The sequence below is a fragment of the Pongo abelii genome, chromosome 1 (genome assembly GCF_028885655.2).
Source record: "Pongo abelii isolate AG06213 chromosome 1, NHGRI_mPonAbe1-v2.0_pri, whole genome shotgun sequence".
Lineage (NCBI taxonomy): Eukaryota > Metazoa > Chordata > Mammalia > Primates > Hominidae > Pongo > Pongo abelii.
This window is the reverse complement of record NC_071985.2, coordinates 155240426-155259683: the sequence shown is the minus strand read 5'-3', so window position 1 is coordinate 155259683 and position 19258 is coordinate 155240426. Positions and strand designations below refer to the sequence as shown.

Genomic DNA, 19258 nt, shown 5'->3' with positions numbered 1-19258 from the left:
GAAAATTCTTTTGTTTTAACAAATGTTCTACTGTCTATGGTGTGGCTATGCCTTTAAAACATCTAGATATTAAGTAAAACTAGATAAAGCAAAATCTCAGTTTTATAAAATTTGTAGTTCAAGTCAACATATCCAACTCTTGGCCAGGCACCGTGGCTCACGCCTATAATCTCAGCATTTTGGGAGGCCAAGGTGGGCAGATCACCTGAGGTCAGGAGTTTAAGACCAGCCTGACCAATATGGCAAAACCCCATCTCTACTAAAAATACAAAAATTAGCTGGGTGTGGTGGCAGGCGCCTGTAATCCCAGCTACTCAAGAGGCTGAGGCAGGGAAAATTGCTTGAACCCAGAAGGCAGAGGTTGCAGTGAGCCGAGATCACACCACTGCACTCCAGCCTGGGTGACAGAGAAAGGCTCCCTCTCAAAAAAAAAAAAAAAAAAAAAAGTCTTGGCCGGACACAGTGGCTCATGCTTATAATCTCAGCATTTTGGGAGGCCAGTGTTGGCAAATCGTTGTGAGCCAAGGAGTTCGAAACCAGCCTGGGCAACATGACAAAACCCCATCTCTACAAAAAATACAAATTAGCCAGGCATGGTGGCATGCATCTGTAGTCCCAGCTACTTGAGAGGCTGAGGCAGGAGGATCGCTTGTGCCCAGGAAGCTGAGGCTGCAAAGAGCTGTAATCATGCTACTGAATCTTCAGCCTTGGCGACAGAATGAGACTATGTCTCAAATGAAAAAAAAAAAAAACAACTTTATTCTTACACGTGGAAAAAAGATAAAGGATGGTTATTATTAATAATCAAAATTACTATACATTTGACAGATCTCTACTTTGAATTTGGAGGTAGATGCAAGGTTCTTTTCCATCTTCACTGTTATCTTTTTCTTAGTATGCTTTGCTTTGCAAGGAACAATCCCTTTCCAAGCCAACTTCCTTTTCAGCAGTCAGCTAGGGCTTCAAGAACAAAGTGATACTTTCTCCAAAAGTAGAAGTCAGCTTTTTCATCTTTATCAACCAAATAGTATACCATTCCTTTCTGTCATGTCATGATCAGTTGCAGATCAATGTTTCCTTGAGGTTACTGCCAAGAACTAGAAGTCTGTATTATCCCAGATCTTATTAGCAAGCCGTTGTATTTCTACCAAAGAGACTGAGAAGAAATTTCCAGTTCACTTTGCATCACAAATAGTTGCTTTTCACCAAGTCTTCCAACACTTTTTTCTGACTTACCACTAAGAAGCATTAAAAGTCTAAATTGATTACAAGACAGAAAAAGGCAGCTGGTAGTAGATGTAAACAAAATCAGACTTTAGCTGTCTTTCTCGTCTGCCATCGTTAACAGCAGATAACATCGAAGTTTGTATAACCTTTAGGAATTTTACGCAGATCTGAAACTTTGTACCTTTCACTTCCTGAATCTAGCCTGTTAAAATGGTTAATTCAGAAGAAAATATTGCCTTATTTAGGAAAACGTTTTATGCAAAATCACATACAGATTTCATCCCTCAAAATATACTCTCTCACATCTTAATAAGCCTATTAAATTTGTCAAATTTTTACCTCACATTTGTTTCATAAAACAGCTAATCTCTATTATTACTAGGATAAAGCTTTCTGGCCTATATTTTTCTAAATACAGTGGCAAATTTAACTCCACATACCCAATTCTAAAAACCAAGAAAAATACACAACATGCAATTAAAAGCACTGTCAATGTCACTTACTTTTTGCATTTTTCACAACTGTACATATTGTCACCTGCAAATAAAACAGATGTGGCATTGGTTTCAAATTAACAGCAAATTGCTTATTATGGTCCTGTAATTATTTGATTTTGCCCCATGCTGACCTCCCAGCACAGTAAAACAAGGTTCCATTTTTTTAATCTATGCTCATGAATCAGGTTACTGTTTACCTTCCCCTCTCTTAACTCCTGCCAACATTGAAGACCTACCTCATATAATATCTTTTCCATTTATTCATTGAACAAAACTTACTGACTGCCTGTCATATGTTCAAGCAAGGTGTTAGACACACAAAAATAGTGAATGACCTTAAATGATACGGAGTAGTTCACAATTACAGACACACAAATAAGTCCATTATTTTGGTTGAGTTTGCCCTTCTACGGATCTCAGAACAGCTTTAAAACATCTCACTTATCATTTGTCTTATACTACAGGAATTCACATGAATTCCTTCAGGATGTGATTTTTCTTGTTATATTTATATTATCAAGGTAGACACTAACCGAATGCCAATATGTGAAAGTACTATTAAACTGTCTTAAAACTTAGCTTTTATGAATACATTTTATTATTTAGTCCCACTAGTATTTTAGATTCACCTACAAAAATTTAGCCATAGATATTATATTTCTTACCTTTTAGTTCATCTCTGGCAAAGAAGGCAGCAAGACAATCTTGCAAGGTTACTACTGGACCCCAAAACCAGCTAGGGACACATGAGACAACAAACCTGAAACATCATTGACAGAAAAAAAAGGAAGTGTTCTGCCAGTACAGCAGAAACAGCAGTTTTAACAATCATGTAATACAAAGAAAATAAATACATACCTCTTCACATATTCCATGAAAAAAGCTATCCACCCTTGTGGAGCATATGCTTCGCCACATGATCCTGCTTTGACTATAGAAGTTGGATGACTTGATGAATGCAGCTTAGCAAGGTCTTCCTTGCCAGGAATTGGCAAGGACAGATCTTGAAAGGTCTCGAGGGTTACAGACACCTAAAATTGTTTTGTGTTTTAAAAATGGGATGAACATAATGCAGCAAAACATTTCCAAGGTTAGATTTTAGACTCTAAAGATCAAAGCATGTTTAAATAAGCAAAAAAAACAAAAAACAAACACACAAATTGAACTGCTTTCATAGTCATAATAGCAAAAAAAAAAACAAAAAACAAAAAACACTTGCTATATCAGGTATCTTCACATAAGCCCTGTGCAGTAGCTATTAGTATCCCCATTACAATCACAGACACTGCAGCATTAAACACCCCAAATCCAGCCACTGCATCTTGAAGTCCAAACTCTTAAGCACTATTGTATTTATTTTTGAAAATTGACCTTTGATGGTAGTTTTAAAATGTTTTTTAAAAAGGGTAAGACAAAATCTGGCATCTAATTTTAAATAGCTAAAAACATGCCTGATAATTCCACTTAAATATTTAGTACCAAAATAACCTACATTAAAACGACCCGATTGAAAGTTCTTAGATTTGACTTGAGATTCTAACACAATAATTGAAATCTTCTTTTTGTTTTTGAGATGTTATTTCATATTCATCATTGCACTAAAGTAAAACTGTACTTAAGAAAAGCTCAAAGAAACTTTGAAGGATTGAAGTGTTATTAAAAAATTCATGATGATTTTAATGTATGCCTTTGTTATTGTCTATGAATTTGATACTACCTTTAGTATCTAAGTCCCATCCTAAACATGGAAAAATATTTACAAACCACATATGACCAAATGTAAGAGATACATTCACAGCTTTGTACCTGTGAAAATCAACAGATTCCCAGTATACAAATTTCATCAGCCTGGGAGAATATGCAGGTGTTACCAATTCTTGTTGCTGAGCAACTTCTCACCTTTATATGTAACCAAAATAGATGACAAAGGATAATATATGCCTGTCCAATGATGGGTCATCATCCTTTAAACAGGATGCTGCTACTTCCAAAAAAGTAAATTCTACACCTAGAATCAATTTGTATTGACGTAAACACAATAAATGCATGTATGATCATCAATAGCAAAGAGAAGGAATTAAACTTTTCACATCATCTTGTCACATTTTTAAAGATCATCTGACAGGAATTTTCTGTGTATTCTAATACTCTCATACTCACCCTGTCACAAGTCAGACACTGCACTGAACTAATGATTGTTCCATCAAATATGTCTGAAATAACACTTCTGTATTTCTTGTGCTGTTTTTTTCTCTTTGGAGACGCAGACTGAGCTAGAGTTGAAAAACATTAAAAAAAAATCAAAGCAGCTCCTCTAACATTTTTCTCTGGAATCTTTTTTTGTCTTGTCAATCTTACTTGTATATGATCTCTAGAATCCTTAAACTGTAAAAATTACTGTGTCGAAAAGGAAATTTTCAAAATACTCTTCAAAAGAGCATAAGTATTAAAAAAAAAAAGAAACTAAGTAGACAAGGCTTAAGATGTTTGTTGTTGTTTTTGTTTTTTTGTTTTGAGGTGGAGTCTCGCACTGTTGCCCACACTGGAGAGCAGTGACGCGATCTTGGCTCACTGCAAGTTCCGCCTCCCAGGTTCACGCCATTCTCCTGCCTCAGCCTCCCAAGTAGCTGGGACTATAGGTGCCCACCACCACGCCCAGCTAATTTTTTGTATTTTTAGTAGGGACGGGGTTTCACCATGTTAGCCACGATGGTCTCGATCTCCTGACCTCATGATCCACCCACCTCAGCCTCCCAAAGTACTGAGATTACAGGCGTGAGCCACCGCACCCAGCCTGTTTTTTTTTTTTTAAAGTATAAATGATCCTTGGCCACCATAAACGTACATATGAGAAAATGAACAAAATTCTAAATTAGCACAAAACCACAAATGCTTCATCACTGGGATGTTTACCTAAATGGTCAAGAAGAGGGGAAGAGGTTAGAAAGTGAGGGAAAGATGATGAAAGTCATCATCAAGCTAAAGATGAAATAGGAGGGGTTCAGTCTCCCTATCCTGACTTGAGAGCAATTCTGTTTTCACTTATTTGTTTTTATTTCCAAGTAAGGCTTTATTTGAAGAAAAGATTCTATTATTTAAAGTTTTTAAGAGTTCTTTATATATTTCTGGATACATGTCCTTTGCTAGCTATATGATTTATAAATACATCCAACCTTATCTTTCCATTCTCTGAATGTCCTTTGTCAACAAACAGTTTTAATTTTTTTCTTTAATGGATCATGCTTTTAATGTCTTTAAGAACTCTTTGTCTAACCCAAGGCCATGAAGACTTTCTCCTATGTTTTCTTCTAAGAAAACATAATACTGGAACTCCCATACATACCCGGAAGGAATACTAAATGGTAGACACTCTGGTAAAAAGTCTGGCAGTTTAATACAACTATAAGCATTAAACAAACATAAAACCCAGTAACCCCACTTCTAGGTATCTTCCTAGACAAATGAAAACATGTTCTTACAAAAACCTATACATAAATTTTAGAGCAACATTATTCATAATTGCCAAAAATTGGAAACAATTCAAAAGTCCACCAATAAGTAAATAAATAGTGGTATACCCATAAAAAATGAGATATTAGGCCGGGCATGGTGGCTCACGCCTGTAATTCTAGCACTTTGGGAGGCAGAGGCAGGCAGATCATGAGGTCAGGAGTTCGAGACCAGCATGGCCCATCTCTACTAAAAATACAAAAAATTAGCCAGGCATGGTGGCGCACACCTGTAGTCTCAGCTACTCGGGAGGCTGAAGCAAGAGAATTGCTTGAACCTGGCAGGCGGAGGTTGCAGTGAGCCAAGATTGCACCACAGTAGTACTCCAGCCTGGGCGACAGTGAGACTCCATCTCAAAACAAAACAAAAAAAAAGAAACATTACTTGGTAGTAAAAGGAACAAACTATTCAGACATGCAGTAACATATCTGAATTTCAAATGCATTATCCTGAGAGGCAAACCTATTTCAAAAGACTACATATGAAAAGATTTTAAAAAATCAAAAGACTACATACTATATGATTCCATTTATATGACATTCTAGGAAAAGGCAAAACAGTAAGAAAAGAAGATCAAGGGTGCCAGAACATAGGAATAGAGAGATGATCTGATTACAAAGTAGTAATATGCAGGAATTCTTTGGGGTGTTAGAGCTGTTCTGTATTCTGTTTGTGGTGGTGGTAACAAGAATCTATGCTGCAAGTGTTAAAATTCATAAAGCTCTACGCAAGAAAAAGTGAATTCAACTGTACGTAAAATTTTAAAAGCAGAGTACCAACACACAAAATTTTTAATCATGTCTATGTAAAATTACGCTATCAATTTTAAAAGATCAAATCATATTTCATAATTAACACTTTAAATTATCAAGTATCAAAACCATCATTTTAAACTAAGACCCAAAGCAAAAGAGACTGAACAAGAGAAATGTTTTACCTTTTTTGTGTGGTGGTGCCAATCCTGGCCACAAATTGCCTGATTTAGGAGGGCTTGCCGATAAACGTGGATTAATACTTTCATTTGATGGAAGGATCTGTGGTGTAGACAGGTCATTCGAATGGACATCAGTGATATATTCTGTAAGATTTAAAATTTGCATTATTACCTTAAATAGTAAAATTATTCTAACTGTCCAATAATGTTAAAGGTTTCTTAATTTGATATTTTGAACACAATTCATATTAACAAATGTCAACTTAAATACTTAACAAAGTGCTTACTAAGCAAAATAACAGTAATCTTCTACCCAGAAATCCAACTAATTTTTGTTTGTTTGTTGGTTTATTTTGAGACAGAGTCTCCCTCTGTCCCCCACGCTGGAGGGCAGAGGTGCGATCTCAGCTCACTGCAACCTCCGCATCCCGGATTCAAGCGATTCTTCTGCCTCAGCCTCCCAAGTAGCTGAGATTACAGGCATGTGCCACCAGGCCCGCCTCATTTTTGTATTTTTAGTAGAGATGGGGTTTCACCATGTTGGCCAGGCTGGTCTCAAACTCCTGGCCTCAAGTTATCCACCCACTTTGGCCTCTCAAAGTGTTGGGATTATAGGCGTGAACCACCGTGCCCAATCCCAACTGATGTTTATAACACACTACTATTACAGGCAGTTTAGGAAGTGAGCAGTGGAAATACAAAGCCAAAGAGGATCTTGTTTGTCCAAATATAGCATTAAAAAAAAAAAAAAAGAGGCTAGGCTGGGTGGCTAATGCCTACAATCCCAACACTGGGAGGCCAAGGTGGGAAGACTGCTTGAGCCCAGGAGTTCAAGACCAACCTGGGCAACATCATGAGACCCCCATCTCTACAAAAAAAATCTAAAAATTAGCTGGGCATGGTGGTGTATGCCTGTACTGCCGGCTACTCAACAGGCTGAGGTGGGAGGATCACTTGAGCCCAGGAGGTTGAGGCTGTGGTGAGATGTGATCACGCCACTGCACTCCAGCCTGGGTGACAGAATGAGACCCTGTTTCAGGAAAAAAAAAAATATTTCAGGACAGTTTTTTAGAAGTTCTAAAACCATGTGAAAGAAAAATCGATTATTCTCCCAAACTAACATAATAATCAAAATCAAGAAATGTAGGTATAAAGTAATCATAAGTTATTTTATTCTTACTATAATAAAAAACACACCACTTCATCAGGAAAGAATCTTTTTTTAGAATTAAATTATAAGATGCATCAAGAAAATATAAGAGCTACCTTGATTGTTTGCTTTGGATTCCTAGTGCCTAACATATTCCAGGGCAAGGGAATGTGCTCAGTAACTATTTGAGTGAAGAAAAGAGAATTGTTCATAAGAGATCTTAAAAGGGGATGTATTCAGAAATTTTTCCAGATAATGCAAAATCATTTTTCACACAGGCATTTCTCAATATTTCAACCATGACTAAATCAGACTGCATAATATTGGGAGTGAAAAAACGACTCACTCTAGGACTTTCTGAAGGGAATAAAGTTAATGAGATTTAGATCGGGAGTTGGCAATTTTTTCCTCTAATGGACCAGAGAGTAAGTATTTTAGTTTTGTGTGCCTTACAGACTTCGCCAGATTTTTTTCATCAAGCCCTTAAAACACCTAAAAGCTCAGACTCCTGATTTAGGTCATCCCCTTGTTACTATGTATAGGAACAAACCTGTTACAGAGCAATAAAAGATGAGTATGTCCCTAATCAGGCTTAACTGGGCTTTTGACAAGAAAAGCCTGGACAGCAGTCAAAGCTAAGTCTTTCAATACTGATACCTGACATATTTATTCACTAACAACTTCTACACAAGATCAGTATAATTAAGGAGCCTAACACTCCTAGTCTTCCTGATTAGAAAGCATCTGTGCACTTTATGCAAGTGAACCACAAGTCTTCCTATAGTTAAGAATATTTCTCAAGAAGAAATTTTGGATTCATTCAAATATCTAAATAGTTTAGTTACTCTCACTCTTCAGTAATTACAGAAAATAAACTTTTTTACATTACATGTCTGCCACTTACTTTAAGATCACATAATTTGAACCTCTAACGGCCCAATTTTGTGTGCTTTGGAAAACTACATACCACATTTTAAGCCAAGATAAGTTAACTCTTGAAGAGATAAATTACAAAGCAATTCAACTTTCATTTGGCCACATGCTCTTTCTCAAAGGAACACTGACTAGTATCATGGCATAATCTATCACAGCAGGGCTCACTATAGTTAATTCAACTTCTACACTAAAACACATCTGATGTGACTCCAATGACAACAATCTAAATCTACTAGTGTATATAATTAGAAAATTGCAATTTGGGTTATTTGCTTTTTTCCAGGATCGCAACATAATTTGCTTAAAATAAAAGAGAAAATTCTGGGGAGCCCAATTTTTTAGATTACTGCATGACTACACAAAAGACATCTGATGAAATGTTTACTTCAAAAGGAGGATTAATTTCTTATATAATTAAATGACCCAAAAAATTCCTTTTATCCTCGGGTTCTATAATTTTATGACTAATACTCACATGCAAATACTGCTAAACTATAATTCTAATTAGAAATACCCAAAGTAACAATTATTTAAACACCCATGTCTACAAATGAAATACTATCATTTTCATGAACAAACTACTAAATTGTCACCTGAAGCTCTGCTGTGTATTTGCACTTTGACAGTTTCCTGGTTGTTTAAGTCGACTGTTTCAGATATAGAGTCTCTATCTTTATCTAATTCGCCTTCAGAATTTACTTTATTAATCTTATTGCACATCTTCTCTTTTTGCCAATCTTTTGACATTTCTGAATTGTTTTCATCATCCTGAATTAACATTGTTGTTTCATTATTATCTTCAGAAAAGCATCTAGAGCCATTTTCATTTTCTGCTTTATCACTGTTGCTACAAGATTCACAAGACTGAAAATCGACATCCGACTGGCTCTTGTCTTCTTCCATTGTCTCCTCAGTGGTTATGGTTTGCGGATCTTCTACTTCCATGACTTGCTCTTTCAATTCTTCATGAAGCAGATCCATTAAACATCGAAGGAATTCTTGAGCATCCTAATATATCAGCAACATAATGTTAACCACTTCATTACATGTGTACATAGAAACGTAAGGGAAAATATACAAAATGTCATTACAAACTTACACATAAACATACAGCACTATATTGAGAAAATACCAGTTTGGAGAGCATAAGGCACTAGAGAAATGAGATGCAAATTAACTTCCAAAAAGTTATGTAAATAAAAGTTTTCTTTTTTTGAGATGGGGTCTCATTCTGTTGTCCAAGCTGGAGTGTTGTGGTATGACCACAGCTCACTGTAGCCTCGATCCCCCAGGCTCAAGCAATTCTCCCACCTCAGCCTCCTAAGTAGCTGGGACCACATGCACGTGCCACCACACCTGGTTGATACATATTTCTAAATTATTTTTAGAAATGAGGTCTCCCTATGTTACCCAGGCTGGTCTCAAGCTCCTGGGCTTAAGCAATCCGCCTACCTCGGCCTCCTAAAGTGCTGGGATTACAGGCATGCCCAGCCAAACAAAAATTTTAAAAAACTAAAGATGATCTAAAGGTCAACTTCCGCTGGATGCAGGGGCTCATGCTTGTAATCCTAACATTTCGGGAGATTAAGGAGGGAGGATCGTTTGAGTCAGGAGTTCAAGACCAGCCGGGGCAACATAATGAGACATTATCTTTCTTAAAAAAAAAAAAAAAAAAAAAAAAAAAGGCTGGGTACAGTGCCTCACGCCTGTAATCCAACACTTTGGGAGGCTGAGGAGGGTGGATTACCTGAAGTCAGGAGTTCAAGTCTGGCTTGGCCAACATGACAAAACCCTATCTCTACTGAAAACACAAAAATTAGCCAGGCGTGGTGGCACACACCTGCAATCCCAGTTACTCGGAAGGCTGAGGCAGGAGAATCGCTTGAACTCGGGAGGTGGAGGTTGCAGTGAGCCAAGATTGCACCACTGCACTCCAGCCTGGGCGATAGAGCGAGACTCTGCCTCAAAAAAAGATAAAGATAAAGGAAAGTTGAAAAAATATCAACAATAAACATGAAAAAGGGTTACTATTCTTGGCAAAAGAAAAACACAAGGAGTGATGACCCCAAAAGACAAGCAGACCCAAAAAAACCATAATGGCATTTTCCAAATTTATTTAGATTAAAATTACAAATGAAAAGCAATAAACTAACCTGCTGAGAATACCCCCGAAATGTTGGATTTACAGTTTTAATTCCTTGAAACAGATTAGTAGGCACAACAGATCCTGGCCTGAGCAAGAAAACATTTTTAAAGAGTAATTTTTGTTATTTTTAATTTTCATTTTAAAAATTAACAACCAATAATTCAAAGTGTTAAATAAATTGAAAATTACGTTTCAAAAAAATCATTCAAAACTGCCTAATATTATGTTTCACAGGCACATCAGAATACCTTATCCTTGATATTTTAAGTGATATTTTACTGCTATCTTCCCTCAATTAAATGATTATGCTTCACCCCATGACTTTTCAAAAATTCAAATTTCCTGAATAGTTCTAAAACAAAATTATTAACATATTACAGCAAACTATGATCCTAATGCTAAACTTTAGAACAAATAAACATAAGCAGGAAAATATTCATATAGTATTCAGGGTCTGATTTTATCATTGTGAGAATGCCTGCTCCTGAATACAAAACTCTAAAGTTCCAGTAATAGCAGCTTTAACATTCCAACACTATATACTATATCCAAATACTTCTAGACTTCTATGACACCTTCATCTGCTTCTAAACTTCTAAGACACCTTACATTCAGCTTCAAATGTAACATGCCTGAAACAAAGCTGTCTCTAATCTGTCTCTCTTCTACTTTTTTCTGGCTCCATAAACGGACCTGCATCCTTTAAATATTTATAATACTCATTTAAAAGTTTAATAAAGTATATTAAGTTACATACCTGCTTTTATGCCACAGCTCTGTCATTAGTTTGAGATAACTTTTACAAATAGCAGGTTTCTTATCTGTTCGAGCTAGTCCTCCACAATCAAGAAAAAACTGTGTCAAAGGTGGGCTGATTTTAAAAAGAGAAAAATGTTAGAGTGGAGTCAAAGCTAATACTGATTATTTCTAGTCATTCAATTAACTGACAACACATACATTCCTTTAGCTGTTATTTCTTTCTTTGATCCCTCTTACAGTTTCACTTTCATTCCTTCATAAAGAGCTCAATCCATTCAAATCAAATTTGGCCCCAGCATATCAAGAGTCCTCCATGCTGCCAGATACACTTTTCAGTCCCTACTCAGTAACATTTGCCACAGACGACCATGCCCTCACTCTTGAACAAACATTCTCAGGACTATTGTAATGCATTTTCCTACTTTTCCTCTTTAGCTCTTGAAACTCCTTTTCCCTCTTTATTGCTCTTTTTGGCCTCAGATATGTAAATGTAAGGATTCCTCAGGACTTGATCCTATGACATTTCCCTATATACTTTTTTCCCCTGGGCGATCTAAAATTTTCAACCATATTCCAACGATGGTCAAATTTATATAAAGTCAACCACGTCATCTAAATTTCAGATTTATATGAAATGCCCAAACTAAACAGGATAAAAATTTAACTTTCAAGTGAACCTGCACTTCCTCCAGCCTTCTACATTCCATTATTTGGTACTAATATTTGTTGGTGGCTCAAGTTAGCAATTTATAAGGAAGTATAGTCTGTCTGTCGTGAGTTTGATTAGCTTGAGGGAATCTCCATAAATCTATTTATAGGAAACTGACTGGGCAAAGGACCAAATCCTGACCTACATAAACCAAACCTCCTATGAAGGCAGTTAGATAACTACTAAGCCATCTCTTTGCCAAGTGTAATCTTTTTTTTTTTTTTTGGTAGAGACAGGGTCTTGTTAATGTTGCCCATGCTGGTTCCAGAACTCCTAGGCTCCTCAAGCAATCCTCCCAAAGTGCTACAGGCATGAGCCACCACACCCAGCCACCAACAGTGTAATCGTATCAGCCACATCTTTTTCAATGAAATCAGAGGAATTACAAAGTAAATTGGTGGAAGCAGTATTGTGCAGTAATAAACAAAAGATCTATAAAAACAAACATACATGTAAAAATCTCAGACTCAGAATTTTGTCCCTGCCAGGCATGGTTGGTCATGCCTGTAATTCCAATACTTTGGGAGGCCAAGGCAGGACACGACTCAAGGACAGGAGTTCAAGACCAGCCTGGGCAACATAGCGAAAACCCATCTCTACAAAAATTTTAAAACATTATCTGGGAGCACTGGCATGCACCTGTGGTCCTAGCTACTTGGCAGGCTGAGGCAGGAAGAACCCTTGAACCCAGAAGTTCAAGGCTTCAGTGAGCCATGATCGCTCCACTGCACTCCAGCCTGGGTGACAGAGTAAGACCCTGTCTCTAACTTTAAAAAAAAAAAAAAAACCACACACAGAATTCTGCTAGTACTTACTAGCTGGTTATATTGGCAAAGTTATTTAAACTTCTGTCTCTGGTTTTCTTATCTGTATAAAAATAACAATAGCATCAACCTACAGTTCTCTTATCATAGGACTGTACTGTTAAACTTTGAATCTCCTCTCCCTTTCTCTAGTTACTCTACCCACATCCTATCAATCAATCATCCTCCTAAAAGTGTTTATCTCCAATTCCTTCACTCTTTTCCCACCACCCTAGATGATGTAAACTACCACTACTTCTTGCCTAAATCATTATCATAGTCTCCTAGCTGGTCTTTCAAATTCCACTCTCTTCCTCCTCCAATTCACTGTCCACATAGCAACCACAGTAATATTTTAAAAATGTAAGATAGATTATTAGCTACGCTACTACACAAACACTTCAACAGTATCATACTACTATGAGAATAAAGACCTACATCTTCAATGTGGTCTACATAACCTAGACCCATGTCATTCAGCCCTATGATTACTGTACCCTGTCACACAGATTTTCTTCCAGTTCCTCAAATGTGTCAAGCTCTTTCCCATCCCAAAGCTGCTTACAAGGAGCATTCTGCTAGGAATGCTCTCCCCATCCTTTCAACCAACCAACTGATACTCATTCCTCAAGTTTCAGAGTAAATGTCTCTTTTTTTTTTGACGGAGTCTCACACTGTCACCTGGGCTAGAGTGCAATGGCATGACCTAGGCTGATTGCAACCTCCACCTCCAGGGTTTACGCAACTCTCCTGCCTCAGCCTCCCGAGTAGCTGGGATTACAGGCGCACACCACCACACCCGGCTAATTTTTTGTATTTTTAGTAGAGACAGGATTTCACTATGTTGGCCAGGTTGGTCTCGAACTCCTGACCTCGTGATCCACCCGCCTCAGCCACCCAAAGTGCTGGGATTACAGGCATGAACCACCACACCTGGCCTAAATGTCTCTTCTTTCACGTCCGAGCACAGTGGCCCATGCCTATAATCCCAGCACTTTGGGAGGCCAAGGCATGCAAATCACTTGAGCCCAGGAGTTGGAAACCAGCCTGGGCAACAAGGCGAAACCCCATCTCTACAAAAAATTCAAAAATTAGCCAGGTTTGGTGGCATGTGCCTGTAGTCTCAGCTACTCAGGAGGCTGAAGCAGGAGGATCACACAAACGCAGAAGGCAGAGCTGCAGTGAGCCAAAATCGTGCCATTGCACTCTAACCTGCGCAACAGAGTGAGACCCAACCTAAAAAAAAAAAAAAGAAAAAAAAAGTCTCTTCTTCAAAGATGTGTTCTCTGATCACTTAATAAGAATTAGGTTATCTTTATTTCACAAGGTTATGAAACCTAAGAAAACTGAAGGCAAAATATTTATGGAAGGTTATGTCTAAATAAAAATTAGATTATTTTGGGAAGAAGTACAGCTTTAATATCCCTAATACAAAATACAAAATTCAAAATTCAAAATGCTCCAAAATCCAAAACTTTTTGAATGCCAACATGATATTCAAAGGAAATGCTCACTGGAGCATTTCAAATATTGGATTTTTGGATAAGGAATGCTCAACCAGTAAGTATAATGCAAATAAATACTCCAAAATCCAAAAAAATCTGAAACACTTCTGATTCCCAGCATTTCATATGAGGGATACTCAACCTGTAGACATATGTTCAATCTCCAATCACTGCTCTATAATTTAATCCAGGGGAAAGGGTAATGTCAAAGTCAGTGATTTCTGAATTTTGGTCCGGACTCAATGCATCTAAATTTAAAGGGTAATGTCACCTGACTCAATGTATCCAAACTTAAGAGTAAAACCACCTGACATATCTATTTTGTAAGACTATGATTTAAAAAAAAAATCTAACTCCTTTATAAAGGCTTTCCATCTACAGAAAAATATAAAATATTTTCATAAGATCTCTGAATTAAAAGTGATCTGAATAATTAGTTGACACTCTTCATTTTCTAGATGTAAGAAACAGTAACTTGCTCAAAGACACACAACTACCTAGGGTTTACACAAGGACCAGCAGCCTCAAGAAACTACAGGTATACACAGAGTAACATCATTGCAACAAGAATGGGTTATGTCCCAAACCAGATTCTTGCCTGTTCTACCTTGAGTTAGTCAACTACTATAGTTGCATGGTTTTCTACTCAAAAAATAACTTAAAAAATCATACAAACAAAACAAAATTAATTTCTCTATTTACCAATTAGAAAGAGCCTGCAAAGCTGCATTCATGTAACAAGTATTTCCAATATTTTTCAAACCTGTAAGACCTATTAAGAAAAAATATACATGAAGTCATCATTCAATAATGCAAAATGACTCAATTTTAGGGGTCATTAATATGGTTCCCAAGTTATATTAAGGACCATAGAAATACAATATAGCAACTTGAACAATTCAGAGAGGTCACGTTTTGGGAAGCCTTACAATCACCAAAATTTTGAGTTTTACATAAATTCAAGGATTAAACAGTTCAACCTTTGAAATTTGCACAGGAAGAACAGTCTTTCCTATTAACATTTAAGACTACATGTTTTTAAAAAGCATTAATTGAGACTTTTATATTTCTTATTATAACTAGTTTAATTATTTTGAGAAAATTAATGACAATGCAAAAAAACTCACGTCATGATAAATGATAAGCAAACATCCTTTTCCTTTCCTTTTCAATGTATTGCATTTTAAGTAGTATTTATGCCAGGCGCAGTGGCTCACGCCTGTAATCCCAGCACTTTGGGAGGCCGAGGTGGGTGGATCACGAGGTCAGGAGATCGAGACCATCCTGGCTAACATGGTGAAACCCCGTCTCTACTAAAAATACAAAAAAATTTGCCAGGCATGGTGGCGGGCGCCTGTAGTCCCAGCTACTCGGGAGGCTGAGGCAGGAGAATGGTGTGAACCCAGGAGGCAGAGCTTGCAGTGAGCTGAGAGCTGAGATTGCACCACTGCACTCCAGCCTGGGCAACACAGCGAAACTCCATCTCAAAAAAAAAAAAAAAAAGAAAAGAAAAAAGACAGTAGTATTTATTAGGTTGAACCATAGGAAACTGCTGACAATCTACAAAAATGGCAATTTCATATGGTTCAAGCTAATGTGAAAACGAGCCATTGAATGACTGTTATCTCTTCCATATATAGTCAAGTTCATTTTCATCAGTTTACTTTCATTATTAAAAGATGAAATAAATACTACAAAAAAATTATAAATGCTATTTGGATTTGGAGCAAAATGAAGAAAACTTAAAATTCTAAAAATCTCTAAAACAAGACTGAATTACCACTTATTGATAAGTATCCAGTCAAATTAATAGTGTGAGCTAAATTAATGGGTTAAAACTGGGAAATACATAAAATATTTATAAATTATCTCTAGTCATGTTAAGCTTAAACCAAAGTGTTAATTTCCAGATAATTATCTAAATATACATTCAATATACCACTAGTATCAATTATAAAACAGAAAATTTTAAGCTTATACTAAGAACAGTGGGCCTAAATGAATATGGAAAATCCAAATAGACTGGTTCTCAATTTAGGGGAAGAAGGGAGAAGTGTATCACCTGATTCTTTTTCCAAATGTTTTCCCCGGAACTTCTGCTAAGGGAATACCTTAATACCTAATACCTCCCCATCACTGACAATAGAAAAATGAGAAACATCTGCTCAAACAGACCTCAAAAGGCAAGTTAAGCAAAAAGATCATAAGGCTCAACTGCAAAAGAGTAAGTAGGATCCTACCTTTGGTAAACTGACACCAGAGAAACCAAAAGTTTGTTTTGCAAATAAAATTTTACTAGGCCAAATTTCAGAGTCCTTTTGTTTTAATTATCAAGCCCATTTTACCTCCACATTCTGAAACTTTTACATTATACGGTTTTCTAAAGAAATGCGCAGTGCCATACAAAGAAGTATTACACAGGATTAATTTACCTCTTGCCCTAAGTTCATCTTCTTCATCCACTTCTATATCCAGATCATCAAATACGGCAACCAGAGGAGTTTTTAATGTTGTATTACTGGGTATTTTAAAATCCTTGATAACAAAAAAAGATAGCACACTTGAACAAATCCTTAAATTTAAAAAAGTTTTAATTGTAACTTATATAACATCTATACCATAAAAATTATTGAGATGTTATTTTAATAGTGGAACCATAAGAATTTGTGGTATTAGCAATTAACCTTACATTTATATTTTGAAGGAAATAAAACCCTAGGGTAATAGCATGTCAGCCCCGCTTTATTAACATATATATTTGAGTTAAAAAGGCACTTTTTACAACTGAATTTTCTGAATTAAAACTCCACAATAACTGCAATTATGTGACAGTAAGCCATAGCTAAAAAGATCTCTGAAAGATACTATCCTACACTGTCTTCTCTGATGTAATTTTCAATAGGGAAAAAGGTAAAAGTTTTTCATCATAACACATTACCTATAGACTTCTACAATCTCTCCTGATACTTATTACTGTATTTACTTTGCACACTTTTTTTTTCCCGAAACAGAGTCTCACTCTGTTGCCAGGCTGGAGTGCAGTGGCATGATCTCAGCTCACTGCAACCTCCACCTCCTGGGTTCAAACGTTTCTCCTGCCTCAGCCTCCCGAGCAGCTGGGACTATAGGTGCACGCCACAACGCCCAGCTAATTTTTGTATTTTTAGTAGAGAGGGGGTTTCACCATGTTGGCCTGAACGGTCTTGATCTCTTGACCTCATGATCCACCCACCTTGGCCTCCCAAAATGCTGGGATTACAGGTGTGAGACACCACGCCCAGCCTGCACACTTTTATGTATATTAAATAGTTCAAGCACTTACTTTAAATAATAATATTCTAATATTAATTTCCAACAATTGGCTTGACTCAGAGGTTGCAACTGATAACCTGTTAGCCAGATGCTAGTAAACACTTAAAAAAAAAAAAAAAAAAAACTTTGAGCTAAAGTTTAAAAAATTCGGAGATGACAAATAAAAATCAAAATTTGAAAGTTCTCTTGTAATATCAGAAGATTGACAATGAACCAACATTCAGCAACACCCAAACAGAGAAGGAAACTGAATAGCAGCAAGAATTTAGCATGCACTCTGGTTCTCCAAGTTATTATAGCCTTACTTTACCTCTAAAATGCAGGCATATGCACTAATTCCCAACCATTTTATTTTCCTGACATCTGTAGAGACTGGACATTTGAATAGACTTCATACTCTCACTTTGTTTTTATAAAGTAATTGCTTTTAAAAAAGATACATGCTCACTACAAAATATCTAAATACATAGAAGTACAGAGGCTTAAAAGAAATCACCTGAAATTTTACTATCTAGAAAAAATATCTATTTGAAAAATCTTATTAATATTTGTATGGCTGGCTTCCAATATTTTACTATTTTGCAAATATCCTGTGGTAAACTGGATTCAAACAGCATATAAGTTTTGGACCACTAAAGAAATCTATCTGAACCACTTTTTTCTTCTGAATAATTTCTTCAACAACGGGATCATAAGGAAGTTGCATGAAATTAAGTTTATGCCTTTTATGTGTTAACATATTTACAAGTCATCAGAAAATTATTAACAAGCCATCAGGAAAGTAACAGTATACTTATTCTATCAGATTCAACATTCATTAAAGTTTGTAATCTTGATCTTTTCTGGCAGAAATGGCAACAGATAGCTTATTTAACTTACTTCTCTAGTAAGTGATGCTGATAATTTTGCCTTTATAGATTATTAGTTCCTTGTGTGATTAAACTTTAGTCATAACATTACACTTTTTTCTTTTTTAAAACTTTTTCTACTTATTACCATTCAGCTATCTTCAGTGGGACAAACTTTTGTTAATAATGTAAGAGGATTCAACAAAACTGCCATTTTCATACTATCTGGACTTTTGAAAATGACTAAACATGTTTGTGAATGATAAATAGGTATAAGTGGGAGAAACAGTAATGATTATAATTAACTAGAGCCATTCAACTGAGAAACTGAAAATGCAAGAAATTATTCTTTGACTAAAATCTAGCCACCTTTCACGTGTAAGGCAAGCAAATTTATTATCACAAATATCTACCACAAGAATGTGATACAAACATACAACAGAAAAACTTGAGAGTTGGTATCAATGAACAAGTACAGAAATACGTGATTTCTATAATACACATGAGGAAAAAAACTTGCTGTTAATCGAATCTGATCAAATTCTGATCAATCGATGATCTAAATAAGAAGCCAACTATTCTAAGTTAATTTCCTTTTTCCTATTTTTCTATGACTTTAAGAATTCTGAAAATTAAGTGATAAATTCTGCGAGCAAACCCATACGTTTTCTAAGTCTCTTGATCCAAAAGGAGAAAAATCTTTTTTTTTCTTTTTTTTTTTAGATGGAGTCTCGCTCTGTCACCTAGGCTGGAGTGCAGTGGCACGGTCTCGGCTCACTGCCAGCTCTGCCTCCCAGGTTCACACCATTCTCCTGCCTCAGCCTCCAAAGTAGCTGGGACTACAGGCGCCCACCACCACACCCGGCTAATGTTTTGTATTTTTAGTACAGACGGGGTTTCACTGTGTTAGCCAGGATAGTCT

General features: G+C 36.4%; 1 protein-coding gene across 5 annotated transcripts in view; it reads right to left on the bottom strand.

Annotated features, from left to right (window-relative positions):
* USP33 (ubiquitin specific peptidase 33) overlaps positions 1-19258 on the bottom strand; it is a 63826-nt gene that overhangs the window by 23438 nt on the left and 21130 nt on the right. For 3 of the 5 annotated variants that reach the window (XM_054534731.2, NM_001131383.1, XM_063717308.1), the window contains 10 exon segments: positions 16609-16711; positions 14879-14948; positions 11158-11271; positions 10408-10486; positions 8848-9262; positions 6172-6312; positions 3885-3997; positions 2583-2755; positions 2390-2484; positions 1731-1764 (listed from right to left, as the gene is read on the bottom strand). In XM_054534731.2, coding sequence (XP_054390706.1) covers positions 1731-1764; positions 2390-2484; positions 2583-2755; positions 3885-3997; positions 6172-6312; positions 8848-9262; positions 10408-10486; positions 11158-11271; positions 14879-14948; positions 16609-16711 — 1337 coding nt within the window. 5 annotated transcript variants of the gene reach the window in all.